The sequence below is a fragment of the Medicago truncatula genome, chromosome 8, assembly GCF_003473485.1.
Source record: "Medicago truncatula cultivar Jemalong A17 chromosome 8, MtrunA17r5.0-ANR, whole genome shotgun sequence".
Taxonomy (NCBI): Eukaryota; Viridiplantae; Streptophyta; class Magnoliopsida; order Fabales; family Fabaceae; genus Medicago; species Medicago truncatula.
In genome coordinates, this window is record NC_053049.1 from 38,166,501 (window position 1) to 38,185,955 (window position 19,455).

Sequence of the window (19,455 nt, forward strand, 5' to 3'; positions counted from 1 at the left end):
ACATTACCTTCAATTCAAATATTTGCCTATTTCAGATAGCAAGTCACTTATTTTAAAATGTAAACACAATTATAAAGAGTGTAATTATTACTACCATTTAAAACTCCTTACTTATCTTCAGTTCGAAATTTGAATTACCACAACCTTTTTTCCTATAAAGTCTTAATTATATAGTGTAGTTTGAGATTGGGAATAGTTGTGGATCATCAAAAAACAAAACGACTGAGCGAAATTCAAAAGCATCGCGTCTCTTATAAAACATGATTTTAAAAACTAATACAAATTCTTTAAAATTCATTATACTAAACTTTCATGGTTTGATAAAAACAAAATATAATGAAGTGAACAAAAGTTATAAAGTTGAAGCTGCCGACTTGAAATCAGAAAAAACCAATATATACGAAAATTAAACGACAAACAACATCCTTGGACTTTGATAGAAAAGAAACCACAGTCCAAAATAGCCACCCTAGCTTTGACAGAAAATCATTTTCCGTAATAAAAAGAGTATATATCTTTGGCAGTGCATGTGTATAATGGATCATTCATTCATTACATTAAAAAATGGATCATTCAACTTTGAAGCCTAGCGTTTGTTTTGACATGATTTCTAATTGTCTTTACTTTTGAAAGCGACGTGGTTGAAAGAGAAGGAAAAATGACATACATGTGTTGATTTCAAATGAATTACAAAATTTCTTATAAAGAAACTTAAAAAATAATTTATGATTGTTAAGGACAAAATTTTAACAACAAATAAGGTTACATGTGATTCAATTCAAATAAGGTTGTTTTATATGTATATACTTTTAATCGAAGTGAAAAGCTCAATAAAAAATTAATATAAACCTTCTATTTTAGGGTTCCTATACGAAAGAAAACCCATCTTTTGCTCAACAAACTCTCTCTTTCTCCCTACCATTTTCGAAACCCTAAAAAAACAAATCCAAAGGTGATTTTAATGTACCTAACTCCTAAATTAGAAAAATGCGCACCCCTTTTCTTTTTCCATCCTCCATAACATGCCAAATTAAAAAAATTCACATAATTGATACAGGAAACCAAATTAACATGTCCTCAACTCAATACAATATTATTTCAATGTCACATGACTTATGTTAAAAAAAATGGATATAGAGATAGAAGAGCTTGAGATAATTTCACGTTCATTAAGAATTCCAAACAACTCATCAATAGAAAGAAGAGATTTAGATATCAATGACAACTTACATTACATAAGTTTAAAGGACATTATGTGCAATACATCAACAAGATGTTTATTGTATGAAGGAAATGTTTTTGACTCGGACATTGCTATCAAGAACGGATTGGTTAAGCGTGCAGCTTCGGTTTACTTACAATCTACACGGCGCTATTAGGAAATGTTTTGCCTGTTTTTCAGTTTCTTAATCACATTAGGAGGTTTCATTCATTGCCATGAAATTTGGTAAAGGAAATGCTCTATTTGATCATAAAATAATTTCTAGGGCTTGACCCTTTGAAGTTAAGATGACATTGTATATAACATAACATTATAATTATAATATGATAATCATAATTAGCGATATAATTTTTTTGTAAATAGTTGATATATATTGCGTCGAGCAATACGCAAGGTACATATAATAATCAACCTGCATACATACAGTGCATATATACTCCCTCCACTTTATATTTATCTATACACAAATTATTTTTCCTCATCTAAAATATTGAGTTATGGGTTACATCTCCTGATATTTTTGAGATAAATTTGAGTTGTTCTGTCACCTCCGGTTATGATTCATAACGGGGAAGAACTGTTGTATCGTGGGAGGATATGCGCTTATGAGGCGGATAAAATCCTCAAGGAGAGTGACAATGTCACGCCTCAGGTTACTTAACAGTGTGTTGTTTTGCAGGTTTCCTCTAATTTAATTTGTGAAGATTTTGATGGAGCTGTATCAACGACTAAATTCGATAAGTTTCTTGAGCCTTATTTTACTTTATTATTAGTCATAAGTTTCTTATTTGTGATAAATTCCACATCTAAATTCTACAACAAAGACAAACAAACAAGTATTTTTAAAATTGGGTTGTTGAATTTGGAAGGAAGAAAAAAGACTATATATGGACCATTATTCTTTAATGTTAGAGAATGCATTTGCAATTTTTTAAATTTAAGGATTAACATGAAACATTTGTTCAATTCTCGGGCATCAATTTGTTTTTTGTATATATAGGATGTGCAACATCCCAACAAACGTAGTTCAATTGATATGGATATCTTGTTGTAGGACTCCATTTGTGCACCCTTAAGATGGGACTGCCACTAACATTGGTCAATCTAATTGTAACACATAAGTCAATTCAACTATTATCTCTCGTTATTTCACATATTTTTATGTTTAAAAAAAATTATTGTCATGTGTCACACTTGAATTGACGAATGTCATATGACATTATGTTACAAAAGTGCAATCCCTCATTTTATATGCAGGGAGCGATGTTCGAACGTCGGATTCCCCACTTATTCACCTTAAAGGTGAATTTATAGTCATTAGATCACTTAAAAAAAATAGAATGTGTCATGATTAAAAAGAGAAAAACAATGGAAAACAAGTCTTATAACACATACTTATGAATAAGGGTCTTGTTAATAAGAGTATATTAGAAAGTTATAAAGTAAAATAAATGAAAATTTTAAGTAGAAAAAGTCATTTTCTGAAGTTTTATGGTGTTGAATGTGATACACTATTTCTGAGATATATATATATATATTTTAGATTTCTTAACAAATCATTTATGACACTTATTAGCATTTTCTTATAATTAATTATGAAGAAGAATTTCCAATTCTATTAATTATGTTCCCCATAATTTAAATTAATAAATAAATAGTAAAAAAATTAATATTATTTTTCAATTTATTTAATATATATGTGTATCCGTTTAATCGCCCTTTATTGTTCAAAATGAATTGTTTCATTTTTGTAATTTTCGAATTGTTCCAAAATTGTATAAATTGAATTAATTAAATTCAATTTTTCTCGTTCTATCTCAAAACAACCATTCACTTGAACCTATTTTCTTCTATTTTTTTTCTTAAAGAAGCTAAATTAATCTACCCAAATTAACACCGAGAAATCGAGCTTGAAACATTGAGAAGAAACATACTTCGAGACCTCAAATCAATATCATCATACCAACTCAAATGGGTTCAAGGATGAGTGTTTTAATATTCATTCTCACCCCTCCTATCATTTATATTCCCCACATGCACCACTTTTGTTAAATACATATCACACTTTAATTACGTACAATTTCATTTTAATATTAGAAAAAATAAAAAAAATACTCCTAATTAATTTTTATTTATTGATGTTGAACATTGTTTTTAACTGATGTTGACTTTCTCATTTCATAAAGAAAAAAAAAATTGATGTTGATTTTCTTATAATAAAAAATGGCTTAATACATACTTTGCTCCCTCAATTTATTTTTTAATTTCATTTTGATCCCTTAAATAAACGGAGGTAAAGTTATGGGACCAAATTGAGACGGTTTAAAGTTATGGGACGAAAATGAAATTCAAAAATAAGTATACCTTCCAATAATTTTTTTTTTTTTACATTTGACTCATTAGAAGAAAAAAAAATTGTTATAGTATAATATACCATCCGATTTTGGGAGAAAGAAGTGGTGGTAATTTGAAGTTCGATTAATAGATAGGAAAGTCTAATCAATAATTATTCTACTCAATAATTAAATTTAGATTCTTGTTATATAGATTTTGGAATATATTTCTTTTGTATATGTTAATTTCATTATTATTGTTATTATTATTATTATTATTATTATTATTATTATTATTATTATTATTATTATTATTATTATTATTAATGTTAAATTTTGTTTTTAATTGAAATTATTTTGATTTAGATTAAAATTATAGGTATAGATATTAAAATTATTTTTATTAGGCTTAATACATGATTTGGTCCCTCAACTTATTTTTGAATTTCATTTTGATCCCTTAACTTTAAACCGTCTCAATTTGGTCCCATAATTTTACCTCCGTTCACCTAAGTGGTCCTTTCGGTTAGTTTTTTTAACAGGAGGGACCACTTAGGTAAACGAAGGTAAAGTTATGGGACCAAATTGAGACGGTTTAAAGTTAAGGGACCAAAATGAAATTCAAAAATAAGTTGAGGGACCAAAACATGTATTAAGCCATAAAAAATTAAGTGTATGAGAATAACGTTCCAGACTAAGACGGTAGTATATTAATGAAGGGGGCTGCTAACTTGCACCCACTTAAAAACACTAAGGTGTAAGTTAGCAAACTACACCGACTTGTTATTTACCAAAAACCACATTTGTCATTGTCTAAATCAATTATAAATAGAAGGGTAATTTAGTAGTTTCAAAAACATTACCTAACCGTTTTTAGCTATAAACCATTGTCCCAGGTATAACAAATTCTATCTACCGTTGTCGTCGAATTAAGGTTACTTTTTCTTGTCTTTTGTTTGTCTTGATAAAACCACTGAAAGCATTTTTTTTTTATGAAAAATCAATTTTCACTTGTGTATTAATTAATAAAATGTTCCAAAAAAAAAATGTTACTTGATTAATAGTTATCAACAGGAGTTTTGTTTTGGACATTAATCATAAACTATTTTTATTTTGTTTCTAGTTAATGCACTGATGGTGTTTATGCATGCCAATGTCTACTAAAAAAAAAAAAAAAAAGTAATCGGAATCCTTAAAAACAAGTAATCCAAACTCCCTGCAAATCTGCCGAAAAAATAGGAGAATATATATTTTCTTAAGCTAGTTACAAAACTGTCTTTCTATTTAAAATTAATTAGAAGAATATAAACAAAAGAGTATTTTAGTAATATAAATGGATGTTACTTGCTAATTTGCACCAAAATATTTTTAAATAGGTGTGAGTTTTTATTTTTTAAGGAAAATAGGTGTGAGTTGACAACCCCCTTTAATCAATACTTATAAATATATTTATATTTACCTTCCTCCTAAAACATAAGTGGAAGTAACCAAAAAAAACATAAGTGGAACTATAAACCAAAACTTCGATATTCAACATCTATCTTTTTTCAATTAAATCAAACATATGGAAGTATGTGGACTTTTTTTTGCACCATTTAGCATATTGGTGTTACATTTATGGGTCCCACATACAACACTTTTGTTAAATACAACTCTCGCTTTAATTGCCTACAATTTCATTTTAATATTAGAAAAAAATATATATATATCCAACAGATACCACATCTTCTTTCTATCATATCACTATTTATCATAACTATCACAACACTTTATTTATCTCTATCTCTCTCAAAATGTATACACCTCTAGAGGTGTACACCAAACATTTTCTATAGCAAAGAGCCAATAAATTTTATAATTTGTAGATCTTAATTAATCCAATATTTCAAAATTTAGATAACTATTATTTAATAAATTATTGTTGAGCTGACCATGACGATATATAAATATTGATGAGACCCGTTTTTTTTTTTTTAAAATCTTTATGATATGTTAGGTTAGAAAGATTGAATATTTATTAACTAATTATATTAAAAAATTTATAAAATGAGTAATATGTACATGTGAAATTTACTTTAAGTTTTAATCGTCATTGTGAATGTTGTTATAATGGAAATACAAATGCCAAGCAATATTGATACAATTTTACTAAAACAGTATTCATGCTCTTTGTAATTTTGAATAATAAAAAAAAATAAAGCAACTTAAAAATTTTACTATGGCATTTTTTTTCATCAAATAAAGTTTAGTTGAGTTGAGCTTCGGCGTTCACTAGGGTCAGATCACAAAATTCAAAGACCGCTTGCAAATATATTTAAAAGTCACCTACCAATGAAATCCTCACAAGGACAACGAGAGTTGAACTACGGCATTGCAAATGTGTCAATTTCTTTTCAACTGAATCAACCCTTCATCAATACTAACAATTATGTTAAGAAAATAATTACAATAATTTAAGAATTTTATCCTTCATGATATTTTTTTATTTTAAAAAACTAAATTTATTCCATGATAAATTTGAAGCCTTTGGAAATTATTTACACACAAAATAATATTTACTTTATTGCATGAACGCCCTATATATACCCCCTCTCTTTAGTCATCTCTTTGTATCTAATCATTTGTAACAATATGGATATTGAGTCTTCATCAATTTCATCCACAACACCATTAAAGAACATGACTCCTCGAGAGATGGTCACCCACCTTGCCTCCTCTAATGTCGTCGTTGTGTTTAGCTCCACCGACTGCTGTTTTTCCACCGTCGCCAAGAACCTCCTCTTCAGCCTTGCTGTAGGCCCCACTGTCATTGAGCTTGATCGGCACGCTTCCGGCTCCGCCATTCTTGCTGCCCTCTACCAGCTTTCTGGTGACACCCGCCAGCCACTCCCTGCTGTCTTTGTCTGCGGAAAGTTTCTTGGTGGTGTGGAGATCTTGTTGGCCAAACACATCAATGGTGCACTCATTCATCTTCTTAAGGAAGCTAGAGCTCTTTGGCTTTGATTAATTTAATTTTATTTATGTGATAAGCTATGCTACATTATTATTTAGGATTTCAGGCAATTAGCATATATGATATATATTTATATATGTAGTTGTGATTGTGTCGATAATGCATGTTACAAAGATTTCAGAGAGAACTGGGTATTTTGACAAAAGCATATATGCATGGTATAATTGTTGAATTATATTAGTCCCGATTTACTTTTAATGCTTATTTGATTGTATAAATAATTAATTAAGGGTATCTAGTTTAGTCTTAGATTTCTTCTAATACTTAACCCAAAAATGTTCATCCTTACAACTTTTGGAGTTGGATTATTTGTCTCCACTTTCAAATTTTTGCTTTTAGTCGGAGTTATTAGAACACATTTGAAGATCTAAGACAAATTGTAATATGAGGCATTTTGAAAAATATAATAGTACTATTTTATTAAATTTACTAAATTTTGTTGAAGTTTTACTTTTTAGGTGTTTTGAAATACAAAATCATTTATTAAATTAGTTAATGGAATTTTTTAATATTACTTTTTAATTGAAAGTATAGTCAATCGATTTAATATTTGTTTGGAAACTATTAATTTTAGATAAGATTTTATTAATTTTAGTTTAGAAAATTGTAGAATATGAGGTTTTTATTAAATTTTAGAAAATTTTAGATAAGATTTTATTTAGATATGCTTTTAACCCATGAATCAGCCTTGATTTTTATGATATATTAAAATTGAGAACAACTGGTAGTACTAATGGACGATCTTATGTATTTGCATAGTATATTTGTTTTTCTTCATAAAGAAATTGCATAACAGATACTATGAATTAATATATAAACACACACATTATGTATATCGTAAAAAAATTTAACATCTTTTCTATTTGTTTTTGGGATACAAATGAGAAAAAAATGTCCGGTCGCCGGAGTGAGAGGTTTAGTTTGGCCGGAGAAAAGCCATGAAATTGGCATGCAGCTAATATTGGTCCATATATATAAGAGGGAGAAATGTGTACAAAATTTTCTAAAAAGATTTAACAAGGTTGTATTTTTAAGTTGGATTCGAATTCATGCCATTTGTTATGTTAGAAAAATATCTTACTATCTCATTCAAAATTTCTTGAGTGTGAGTGTGTGACAATTAATGAGTAATGATTGGAATAATTAATTATTTGTGTGTACATTGTATGTGATGAACATATGAAGGACATGACATGTTTGGTTACCGTATAAAATATGCATATCATGCCATGCGGATTGCAAAGAAAAACCGTTTGGCCTACTCGGGGAGTATCTGTTTTGCTTTTTGTTCTGTTATAAGTCAAAGACTGCACAATGACCTCATAGCATGTTAAAATAACATGCCTCACAACAAAATACATAATCTTTCTCTAAGATCCATACTTAAAATTCATCAAAGAGACACAAAACTAGCTTATATGTCGTATATATTTGAAAAATAACTATATTAATGAAAAATGTATATTTAAGTATTGGTGTAGAAAATGGAAGAATAAACTAAAAACACAGAAAACTGTATTAATAGTTTAATACTACAATTTTATCTCAGAGACAAATTATTTGGCATGAAAAACATGTAGACTACTAATAACAATTTTATTTCCTATGTTTGTCCTCATTCGATTTTGAAATCATCATTGTAATAATTTCATGTTTAATGCTTTTTCTTTTTTGTGGTAAATCGTATACTACGTCATGAGTTGGATATGAAATTTGACAGATGACTCTACAATATTTCATTTCCCATAAATGGAACTAAACCATATAAACCCAATGAAATGCATGTTTGAGTAGCTTTGAGCAATTGTAACAATTAACTTCTTTTTAGGTAGAGATAGGTGGTATATATACTTAATTGATTTTAAGATTCAATTATAATAGTTTGTGATATGTTTGAATGATGGATATTCTTATTGAAGTGGAGAGGCAAATTTCTAAATGAAATAGTCAATGATTTTCACTAATTCGCAAATGCATCCCTAAAATTAAAATGTGTCAATCAAAATGGTTCTTCCCTTAACTTCTATCATCATATGTTGTGATCATTCACTTTAAAAAGAAAAACAATTTCTTACGCTCAAAATCCCTCAAAAATGGAAGAAAAAGAAAACCATAGTAAGGTAACATTTTCGGCAGTTAATTCTTTCTTATTCAATGGTTGCACTAACCCTGTTATTTCCAGTATACAATGTGACATTGTAATCAAAACTCAGCCACGCCAAAGCCTGGTTATAATCAACGGTTGAAACTTGAAAGTACTACCATAGCTAGCAACTGCTAAACATCGTTGTTGACCACCAACTATTGGATTGACCGTCAGAACTGGTCACCTCCCAATTGGGGACATCTACGTAATATCATCCCTTATTATAATAGTGTCGTCATCATTCCTTGTATTGTATTTATACTACTAGTAGTAGTACTACTACTCTTTTCCCACCTACTTTACTTTCCATCTTCATCTTCATCTTCATTCCTTAAAACTAGTAATTGATAACTCCATTTTTATTAATATCATCAATTTTAAAAATGTGTGTGTTATATCTCTCTTCAAAGCTATGGATCTTTTTTTTTTAAAATATTACGAGGGGGCCAAATTAATTTATCTTTTTTTTTTTTTGACAAATTAATTAATTTATTGAAGAGATTGAAAGTGTCAAAATAAAATGAAAATAAATTTAACAATCAATTGATAATGTTTTGATTTTATTGTTTCTACTAATATTTTACCCAAAAAAAACACTTATTTGAGATAGCAAAATATATATATTACTAGGGTGATCAAATAAAACTTTTACCTACTTATTAAAACAAAATATATTTTTTTCGACCAAAAAATAAAATAAAACAATTTTTTTGGGTAGCCGAAATCACCCCAATCCTATGCTCCTGACTATAATACTAAGAGACACACCTTCATTGCTATTGTTATTAAAACAAAAAACAAAAAACAAAAACATAAAACATAAAAAACAAACAAGCATAATTTCTTTTGAGACATAAAATGATCTTTTGAGAAATTTGAGTCCTTCATTCCAAAATCTCATTCACCTTTAACAAATAGGTGGCGACGGCCATAGAATGTTTTTCAGCGAAGATGCTGTGTATTTCTTTTCTCCGTAGAGCAGAGATAATAGTGACCATTCTTGTTGAGAATACAATTTCCAGTTATATCCTTTCAAGAATTATCAGGTGATCATTTTTCCTTATCTGTACATTTTTGTGGTGTCACTCAATTCTACATAGGCTATAATGTGAGATAGTGCTAACGTATCTCATTATAATTTATAATTTAGGTCACGATTTTTAACTATGGTTGTTAAATGATAACTTTGCACGATTATAATGCAATGCAATAGATTCATTGACCACACCTCTGTTAACCTTGTTTCTGTTAAAAATGAAAAATGAAAATACAATAATTTGATTGATTTATTTTAAGATTATCCGCCAACAGATCAAATTCACACAAAAGGAACACTTTCAAGAAAATCTCTCTACAGAAACTAATTGTGTGTTTGGATACACATTCCAGACAGAATTGTTGACCCAGCAGAAGGATTCAAACTTATTCAGCTGATATGCAAAGCTTTTATCCCGTTTTGCCAGTAATGCCAACATTATAGTAGGAATATAGGCATAACCTAATTATATGTCTAGCTGTAGTATAATTCTATAGAACTTGAGGCAGAGGCAGCATTTGATCAAATAAATTTTTAATTAGGATTTAATAATATTCATATCAAGTAATAACTTGGTCGAAATAAGAAAGTTACTTGAAATTCTACTTATAAAAAGTCCATAAATAGAAAATTTAATGTGACCACAGACAGACCAAAAGTTAATGAGATTTAACTATGGATCTTAACTGCCATATCCAAGAGTACATGATCCCCAAAGCACAGTATACAGAGATCAACATAAGGGGAAGAAATGCAAGCTTATCACCCAAAAGCAGAGGGTGTAAAACTTGGCCCCATATCTCTACAACTACAAGACCAACCAGATATATCTTCTCTATCAAGCCAATAACAAAACCATTATTCCTCACATCCGCACTTAAACTACCTTTAGATTCAAATTGGCCAGCTTTTTTCTTTGTGTGAGCAGTCGACACTCCTGTTTCGGCACTGTCGTAAAACTGTGCTGAAAAGCCAGACCACATCAAAATGGAGTGAAGAAGCAACAACAGAATTTTGATAGGATACTCCTGTGCCTCAAAGAGTAGCGGAAAAAGAGAATAGCAGGATACTGCACACACAACATATCCAAAAAAAATGATTACAGTATTGCTTCTGAAAAGTATTGCTTCTTGGTTTTCTTTAATCTTTTATTATGCTTGATCAATCTACTTTACAGACAAGTTCACTCCGATAGAGTTTTATCCAACTAATTATAAGTTATTATCAGGAATGCAAGATCAGAACCAACTCAAACTCAGACATTACAAAAAGAGATAGTAATTGACCCTCTTCACCAAGCAATCAATATCCCTGTGTGAAGTTCACTTTAATAAGATCATAAGGAAAGATGGTCACATAGCAACCAAATAATAGGAATCATCTGATAAAAGTTTAGTAGAAAGATGTCACAGAGCAACCCAAAAATAAAAATAAGAATCTAACCATAAAAATTGCCAAGTTAAGACTCCAAACTTTATTTTAATAATTTGGTTATGGACCTCATTTTCAATAAAATTATCAATGAAATTACCAATGGGAATAAGAAAGCTTAGGGCATAAATGACATGCTTTTGTTCATTTTACTTTCATATTAAAGAAAAAAAACTGAAGAAAAAGAAAACCTTATAAGTTAGCAAACAAATTAACGAGCATTAGCAGCATACCTATTGACAACAAAAAGTAATGCTTTGCATCCTCCGGGGTTTGTGCTGCAACAAAGGCGAGTGGAATTACAAAATGTAGTGATGCCTTCTCATGCACATGCCACCCAAAAAGAAAACCACAGGTATACGCATATGATATCCATCTAGTAATCTTTTGTGGCTGTGGATTCTTCCAAGCCTTGAAAAGACAAGGAGATAAGGCAAGCAGAACCATTATAAATGTCACGGATGGAGTGATCTGCATATTAGTTTACAAGAAAGTGAATATTTTAATGAAACATTTGAATGACAAAAAGCGAAGTGTTAAACCTTAAAACTAAACACAGACATTAACCAGTTATCAAGCTCAGTTGCAGATGTCAATTGAATACATCTGGGAAGTCGCAACAGCTGGCCAAAAATGTGTAAAATGTAAAAGATAATATTATGCATTCTACTGCCTATTATAACATAATATTTCCCAAATATCACTTTTTAACATAAGCCTGGTGTCCAATAGTTCTGCCTGTCATTTGAACATTTATATTTATAACGTCTCAATTTTGTTGGGGACAAAATTTAGAGTTTGCTCTTATATTTTTTTATCAATGTTTCTATTTTTGGTCAATATGAACAACCAATGATCAAGCTCAGTAACTAACAACAATTGAACAGCAACATCTCAGGTGTTGCAACGGCTAGCTTAGAGTACATAAAATGAACTAAAATTATGCGTTCAACTACCACCAATTATAATGTTTCACGAATGTTATACTTTGATGTTGAACTGTAGCTATTTTGAGTTACCAACTTTCAGCTGCGATGTGACAATTTACATTTATAAATCTATATTTCTATTCTTAGAAAATGAGATGAGGGTCAATCTGTAAATCAGTTATACTTTTCAACAAGATAAAAAAAATTCAATCTGTATGACATGGTCATGGTGCATGATTACAATCTTGAAGTGATTAAATATAACAACAGCGTTCTCCTAAAACTAATGAAAAGCAGGCAGCAAATAAGGCATTCAAATTATGTATTCTATTCTATTGCAAGAATGGGATCAGTTTAACATAGGTGATAATAATCCCTTGTGTGCTTTTTTCTCTATTTAGCAACTAACAAATTTATTCAGAGAACAGAAAAACATGAACGTAAAACTTACCCGAGGTAGAACGCTAAAAGGTGAGGAATCACCTACTAGCCCTGCAGTGAATGAAGCTGCTGGTGTCTGGATATTAAACCCAAGTTTTCTGGGTATAAAGGCGAGTCCTTTGTCTGACATGATATAGAACACCCAAAAATTCGGGGCCCAGTATGCATGGCAAAGCCCCCTGCCAAATGGAAACAATCGTTGTATGACTTGTTGTATCTGCAATTCATAATTTGAATGATCCAAAAAAATGAGTATATGAAATTATTCACTTTTACTCGGTGAAATGAAGTAATACAAGAATTTAACAAGGAGGGATAAATGTCATTCAATCACACATGAGCATGCAAAGTCGGTTGTTCACAATTGGAAAACTAGCGAAAAGATAGTATTACACTTTGTCATGTACTAATCTTATCTGGATACATAACTCCCAAGGTTATTTAATTTAGGTTTCTTGTTATGGCTAATTGGAAGTGCTTACAGTTATGATTTTACCCCAAACAACTTTCATATCTTCGAACATTTATTTCTGTGGTTAACAATCAAATGTTGGTTAGCAATCAAATGTTCTGTTATATCCCAATTCCCACACATTCACAAGAGACCTTAGTGAAAACTGCTGAACTTACAGGGTTCGAATGCGAAGTAAGTGACAAATAAATGGGAGAAAAATGGATAATGGTAATGAATATGTGATTGATTGGTTTCAATGTAATACAATAGCATAAACTAATATTCCTATTTATACTTGAAATCAGGTCAGGCACTAGTACTGCCAGTACAAACCCAGTCTTATTAATAGAATATGAATAATTGAGTAATAACATAGTATTTGAACATCAATAAGCCTTATTCCCATTGAGTAGGGCCTGTTTTGGCATGCCATAGTCTTGAATCATGTAACTACGGAGTGTCATGATGTAACTTAATGTTCCTTAACATTCATCCACCATATCATTTCCCATAGGGCTTCATTTTTAATTTCAAATTTTGCTCATCAGAACATGCAGAGGTTGTCGTACATACCCGACATCCACAAAACAAAGTATGGTAATCAAGAAAACCACTAAAATTCCTATAAAGCTTATTTCAGAAAATAGCCATCAATTTAGCGAACGTATTTACAAGCAAGGGGGAACAACATCAAATATGAGCACACCTAAAAATATTTACCTGTCCAAGGTGGAAAAACGGCCCGAATGCAGATGCAAACACCACTGCAACCAAACCTCCCATAATCAAGAGTCGACTAAAGCCTTTTACGATTCCACCCCAACAATAGTGCCTCAACAAATAAATAAAATACACAGGCGCTGCCACTGCAAATAAATGTTTAAAGCACAGAAGAACAGCAAAAACAAATCCACCTAACAAATCCCTTCCTTCCTCCAAATACGAAAGTGAAATCAACAAAATCCCAATGAGAAATCCATTGTATTGGAAATGCACATGGTCCACTATTAAAAGCATGGGTGACCAAATAACCAATGACCAAATCAACTTTTGCTTTCTCGAATCCAATTTCCTAGTAATTCTATAAACCCCGTAAAGAAGACACAAATCAGAAAGTATTACAGTAAATCTTTGGAAATAAACCACTGTATTGGAGCTATAATTCAAACCCTCCTGAAGGTGCACTATTTTAGGATCAACAAGATGAGCAAAAATGGATAGAAAGCGTTCGAAATATGCAAAGAATGGCGGGTAATCTAGAGTCCATGGACTGGTCTCGTCAAAGTACCACTGTGAAAGAGGGAGTGAATGTGTCAATGCCAGCCAATTGCGGTGCACCTCAAAGTCTGTACTACGGTAAGATGGAAAAAGGAGAACTTTTATACAGGCAGCTAACAGAAAAAACCACCAGAGAGTTGTTTTGGGGCTACTAGAGTCGTCGAGTTCTTTGAAGCTTAATTTCTCTTTTCCCATGCTGGAATGTTGTATCTCTCTTAATATAAGAGAAGATGTTGTGGAAATCCTATTAATGCCCCAGCCTGGTTAATTGACAAATCACCAAAGTAAGGGTAAAATCTGTCTTTAACTTACTTTATTCAACCAAATTACCACAATTAACTAAGATGATGTCATGTAACTACAAATAACTAATAGTTTAGTTCATTTGCTCTTCATAAAGCCATTTCCATTTGATGCCAACTAAATAAATCCGATTTTGGTTGACACGGAAAACGAAAAAAGTTTTCTTTTGTACAAAAATGTATAATCTAATGTCAGATCTACAATCAATTGGAGGCAAATTTTCAATTTCAAATTTCAAATACTCTTATATTGTCATTCACTACTCTTTCATAATTTAATACTCTCTCATTCTCTCTCTTTCTCTCTTTCAAAAAAAAAAAATCTCTCTCATTCTCTCAACTGTCTCTCCTCTCTCATTTTCCTTTTCCTCTTCTCTCTTTGACAACAAGAAGAACACGGCAGGTATAAGAATTCATTTTCCTAATATCATTAATTATTTCATTTGTTGTTGACCTTCATATCATGTATATTCAACAAAAACAGTCCTAACACAATTTTAAAATTATATCAACAACAAAAAAGCAAATATACAAAATATATTCATTTGTAAATAAAAAAAAAAAACTATGTTTTTAGTTAAACCACAACAAGTAAAGTAATAGCATAAAGTGAATTTTTTTTAGAAAGAAATGAATATTATTTGAGTCATATTACAAGAAAATCTAAGTGAAATTTTTGTTAAATCATAACAAGTAATAACAGAAAGTGAATATTGAAAGTGAAAAAAAAAAAAAAAATCTTTTGATTTGCAAATAAAAATTTTTTTTAAAAAAAAAAAAAAAAAAAAAAAAAAATCTGTTCTATCAAAGATTCATTGAAAAAACAGACTTTTTTTATCAGTAGCATCGGAACAAAAAAAGATTCATCTACAAAAAAAAAATTACATCTCTAGAAATAAAACAAAATCACATCCAATTTCATATTTGTATTGTTGTTGTTGCATGTAATGGAAACAAAATATGTAAAAATCTGGACAACATACAAGATTGGGATGAAAACACGTAAGCTCTTTCCCGGCGCGGTGGTTGCAAGCTCCGGGGTGGTGGTCACCGGCGAAGGTTGTCCGTTCCTGATATTTTTAAATGGGTTTTGTAGAGAAGATGGAGGGGACTCTTTTTATGGTGATGGATTTTCAAAAATGAAGATGGTGGAGCAATGTAACGACCGCCGGAGACACTGAAGGAGGGAGGAGGCGGCGGCTAGGGTTTATTTGAGAATGAGAGAGTTTTCCAGATTTCTTTGGTGAAGAGAGAGAAAATTAACTTTGAAATAAATACGGTGTGTGTGGAATAAAGTTAAATGACAGAAAATAAAATAAAAAGAAAATTATAAAAAATACTCTAGGTTTGTACGAGATAGAAAGGGGTAAAGGGGGTATCGACTTTTTTTATTGCAAAATTAGTGTAACATAATAAAAATAAAAATAAATAAATTCTTTAAAAAATATATAAAAAATAATAATAATAATTTCTTTATCAAATAATAAAAAAATAGTAGTAGTTTATTTAACCTCTAAAAATATAATTTAATAAATGTTATTTTACACACACATATATATATATATATATATAAGTTTATTTAACCTCTAACGACGTGTTTTTTTACAAGATCTAAAGACGTGTTGTTACATTAATTAATGAATATTAAAATTTAATTTTTTTTTATATTCATAAAAACATAACGTAAATATATTTCATTGTTACATAAAAATAATGGTAAAACATTGATCGTTTGATACATACAACATACCAAAGAGAGTAGTAGAAAAAGAGTGATGTGTATAGATTTGAAGTGAGACAGTAACTGACGATGTATAAATAGTTTAAGAGACAAGTTTTAAAAAAGATTGACAAAATATATCATACAAGGGTCAACTCATCACTTCAGAATTTTAAAATAATTCGCAAAAATTTTAAAAAATTATTATAAGACATGCTGATATAAATTTTAAAATAAGTATTGAACATATTTTGGTAGTGGTCGGAGTTTGAACCTCGGATCTTGGATATATTATGTATTATCCAAACCAACTGAGCTAAGCTCACGAAGACATAAGTATTGAACATATGATTTGTCATCACTGATATATATTATAAAATAATTATTATACACGAGACAAGAGATACACTAATATATATTATTAAACATTATTCTCCTTCCTTCAAAAAAACATTATTCTCTTTTTTTTTTTTTTCAAACCATAACGTAAGTGAAAAACTAACTTAAAAAATATAGTAGAATTATACACAGCATTTGTTATCATTGAGTACAAATTCAAAATAATTATAACACAAAGAGACAAGTTTTAGCCGATATGAATTTTAAGATAATTATTAACCACATGATATATATATATATATATATATATATATATATATATATATATATATATATTATAAAATATTTATTATACATATTTTTATTGTTAACTTAAAAAAAAACTTTAATAATTATTATTATGGCAAAATTGTCACTGATACAAATCTACTAACATCTAAATCTTATAACAATATCTAAAAAACGAAGTCCAGCAAAATAAATAAATTAGTCTACAGTTATCAGTGGAAATTAGTTATACATGACCATTATCTGTAATTAATTTTAAAAAAAAAATTAGAACATAATAAACAAGTTGTCGCTCGTATAAATTTCAAAATAATTATTAACCATGTGACATGTCATCACTTATATATATTTTTTTTTTAAGAAAATCACTTTTATATATTATAAAATATTTTCTTGAGGGATTATATTGTAAAATATTTATTATACACGAAATAAGTTGTCATTGTTAACTTTAAAAGTTATTATTATACATGGGCGAAGTCGTCACTAATATCTACTTTTGAAGGTCTACTTTTGAATGACTTCGATTATAAATGATTGATCTACAGTTTCAATACTTGTAAAACTTATTTATTAAAAAAATCTCAAATCCAAACCAGATCTGATACATATAGTCACTTATGGTGTTGTTTATGTTGTTGAATGCATAAAGTTGAGAAGAAATTACACAGATCTGATACTTATCTTTTAGTGTCTCTTATGTTGTTTTTGTTGATGTTGTTGCATGTATGAAGTTTGAGAAAAAATTGCACTCCATTGATGTAGTAGATGCAGATGAAGAAGTATTGTGCATATATTTAGGTGCTATAGTGACAATTTCAGTTAATAGGCAGTCAAAAACATGGTCTGAACTCTAAAGCATCCTAAACATTTGAGTTTTGAACTGAGTGATGGGGTCAAACGTGGTAAAAATTTACAATGAAACAACGAAAGTGTTAGACAACACAGATCTCAAAATTACTAATTTTCAAGATTCCTCCTTTTGCAAATATAATTTGATAGAAAGATAGAGGAGAAAGAGAGCTTCAATAGTATGCATTTCGTTTGGAAAAAGAAGGCTGGTCAGAGTAGTTAGTCGCCAGAAATAGGGTGGCAGCGGCTAGGGTTTCTAATGCGGGTGGAGAACACTTGAATGAGAGAGAGAGAATGAGAAGCTGAAATGAATATTTGGTTTATGATTTTCTTTGTTTTAGTGTTATAATTTGGGCTATTGGCTATTAATGGGCCGAAATTTAAAGAAGTCCGTCCTATTTTCTTTTAACTCATTTAAAAACTAAACTTTTTTTATCTCAATATTTTTTTTGAAAGTTCCTTTTAAAATTTTGACAAAAAAATAAATAAAAATTCTCTTTCAAATATATGGTATACGGGAGAGAGAGAAGTTGTTATCTTCTCTTTCAAAATTAATACCACTCAATTAATTTTTATTATATATTTAACTATTTAAAAATATTAAAATTATAAAAATAATATATTTAACTATTTAAATTTCAAAATTACTTTTCTCAAAAAAAAAAAAAATATTAAAACTATGGTTATACATGTGACTATTCACCAATATTTTTGCTCATGTTAGTTATTGATAAAAAAATTAAAACTATGGTCATACATGTGACTATTCACCAATAATATAATTTTAAAATGGTTATTATATATTGGACAAGTCGTCAGTCTCACAAATTTTTAAAACAAATATTATACATAGAAGAAGTTGTCATTGTTGAAAATTTAAAATAATTATTATATAATGGACAAGTCGTCACAAATAAAAATATAGAAATAATTATCATCACCGTTAAACACATACACGGGATTGTATTTATTAAATGTTCAAAATAAATACTAAGCTACATATTATAAAATAATTATTATACATGAGTCAGGTTGTTTTTGATAAAATAAAATAAAATAGTTATAACACAAAAGACAAATCGACGTTGATATAAATTTTAAAATCTTTATTTCACACTTGATAAGTGTTCAATGTTCAAATTTAATAATTATTTGACACAGGTCAAATCGACACTGATAAATTTTTTAGCATAATTGTTATAGACGATATAAGTTTTTTTTTAAGGATTATAGACAATGTCACTGTTGAAAATTTAAAAATCTATTATTATACACATGAGATGTTGTCAATAACATAAAATTAAAATAATTATAACGTACAATACAAGTAAACAATTATATAAATTTTAAACTAACTATTCTATATAGGACAAGTCGTCATGGATACAAATTTTTAAATAAATATTATACATAGGTAGAATTGTCCATGGTAAAAATTAAAAATAATTATTATGCACAGTACAAGTTGTAATATATATAGTCAAAATGTCATTGATATGTGAGACGTGTTAGGATTTCAGAATTTGAATAATAGAAAGAGAGTGATAATGTGTATAGAGTTGAAGTGTGGTAGTAGTGTGTGTGGTGTAGCGGAAATTTTAAAAACTATCACAAAAAGAAATTTACAATTAATTAATAAATGTACAGAATAAGTTGTCGTTGACTAACTAA

General features: G+C 29.2%; 2 protein-coding genes across 3 annotated transcripts; one reads left to right on the forward strand and one right to left on the reverse strand.

Moving 5' to 3' along the window:
- The first annotated feature begins 6,193 nt into the window (after positions 1–6,193).
- LOC11433152 (glutaredoxin-C9) lies at positions 6,194–6,658 on the forward strand. Its single transcript, XM_003616178.3, has one exon. The coding sequence runs from the start codon at positions 6,235–6,237 to the stop codon at positions 6,556–6,558; it is 324 nt and encodes a 107-aa protein (XP_003616226.3). The 5' UTR covers positions 6,194–6,234; the 3' UTR covers positions 6,559–6,658.
- Positions 6,659–10,332: 3,674 nt separating this feature from the next.
- On the reverse strand, positions 10,333–15,875 carry LOC120577389 (probable dolichyl pyrophosphate Glc1Man9GlcNAc2 alpha-1,3-glucosyltransferase). 2 transcript variants are annotated; one of them, XM_039828687.1, is made up of 5 exons: positions 15,569–15,875; positions 13,726–14,527; positions 12,562–12,768; positions 11,415–11,652; positions 10,333–10,819 (listed from the first exon to the last, which is right to left on the reverse strand). In XM_039828687.1, the coding sequence occupies exons 2-5, from the start codon at positions 14,476–14,478 to the stop codon at positions 10,410–10,412; spliced, it is 1,608 nt and encodes a 535-aa protein (XP_039684621.1). In that variant the 5' UTR covers positions 14,479–14,527; positions 15,569–15,875; the 3' UTR covers positions 10,333–10,409. The 2 variants fall into 2 exon arrangements, with proteins under 2 accessions (XP_039684621.1, XP_039684620.1); XM_039828686.1 differs by having other exon boundaries at positions 13,726–14,543.
- Positions 15,876–19,455: the final 3,580 nt, after the last annotated feature.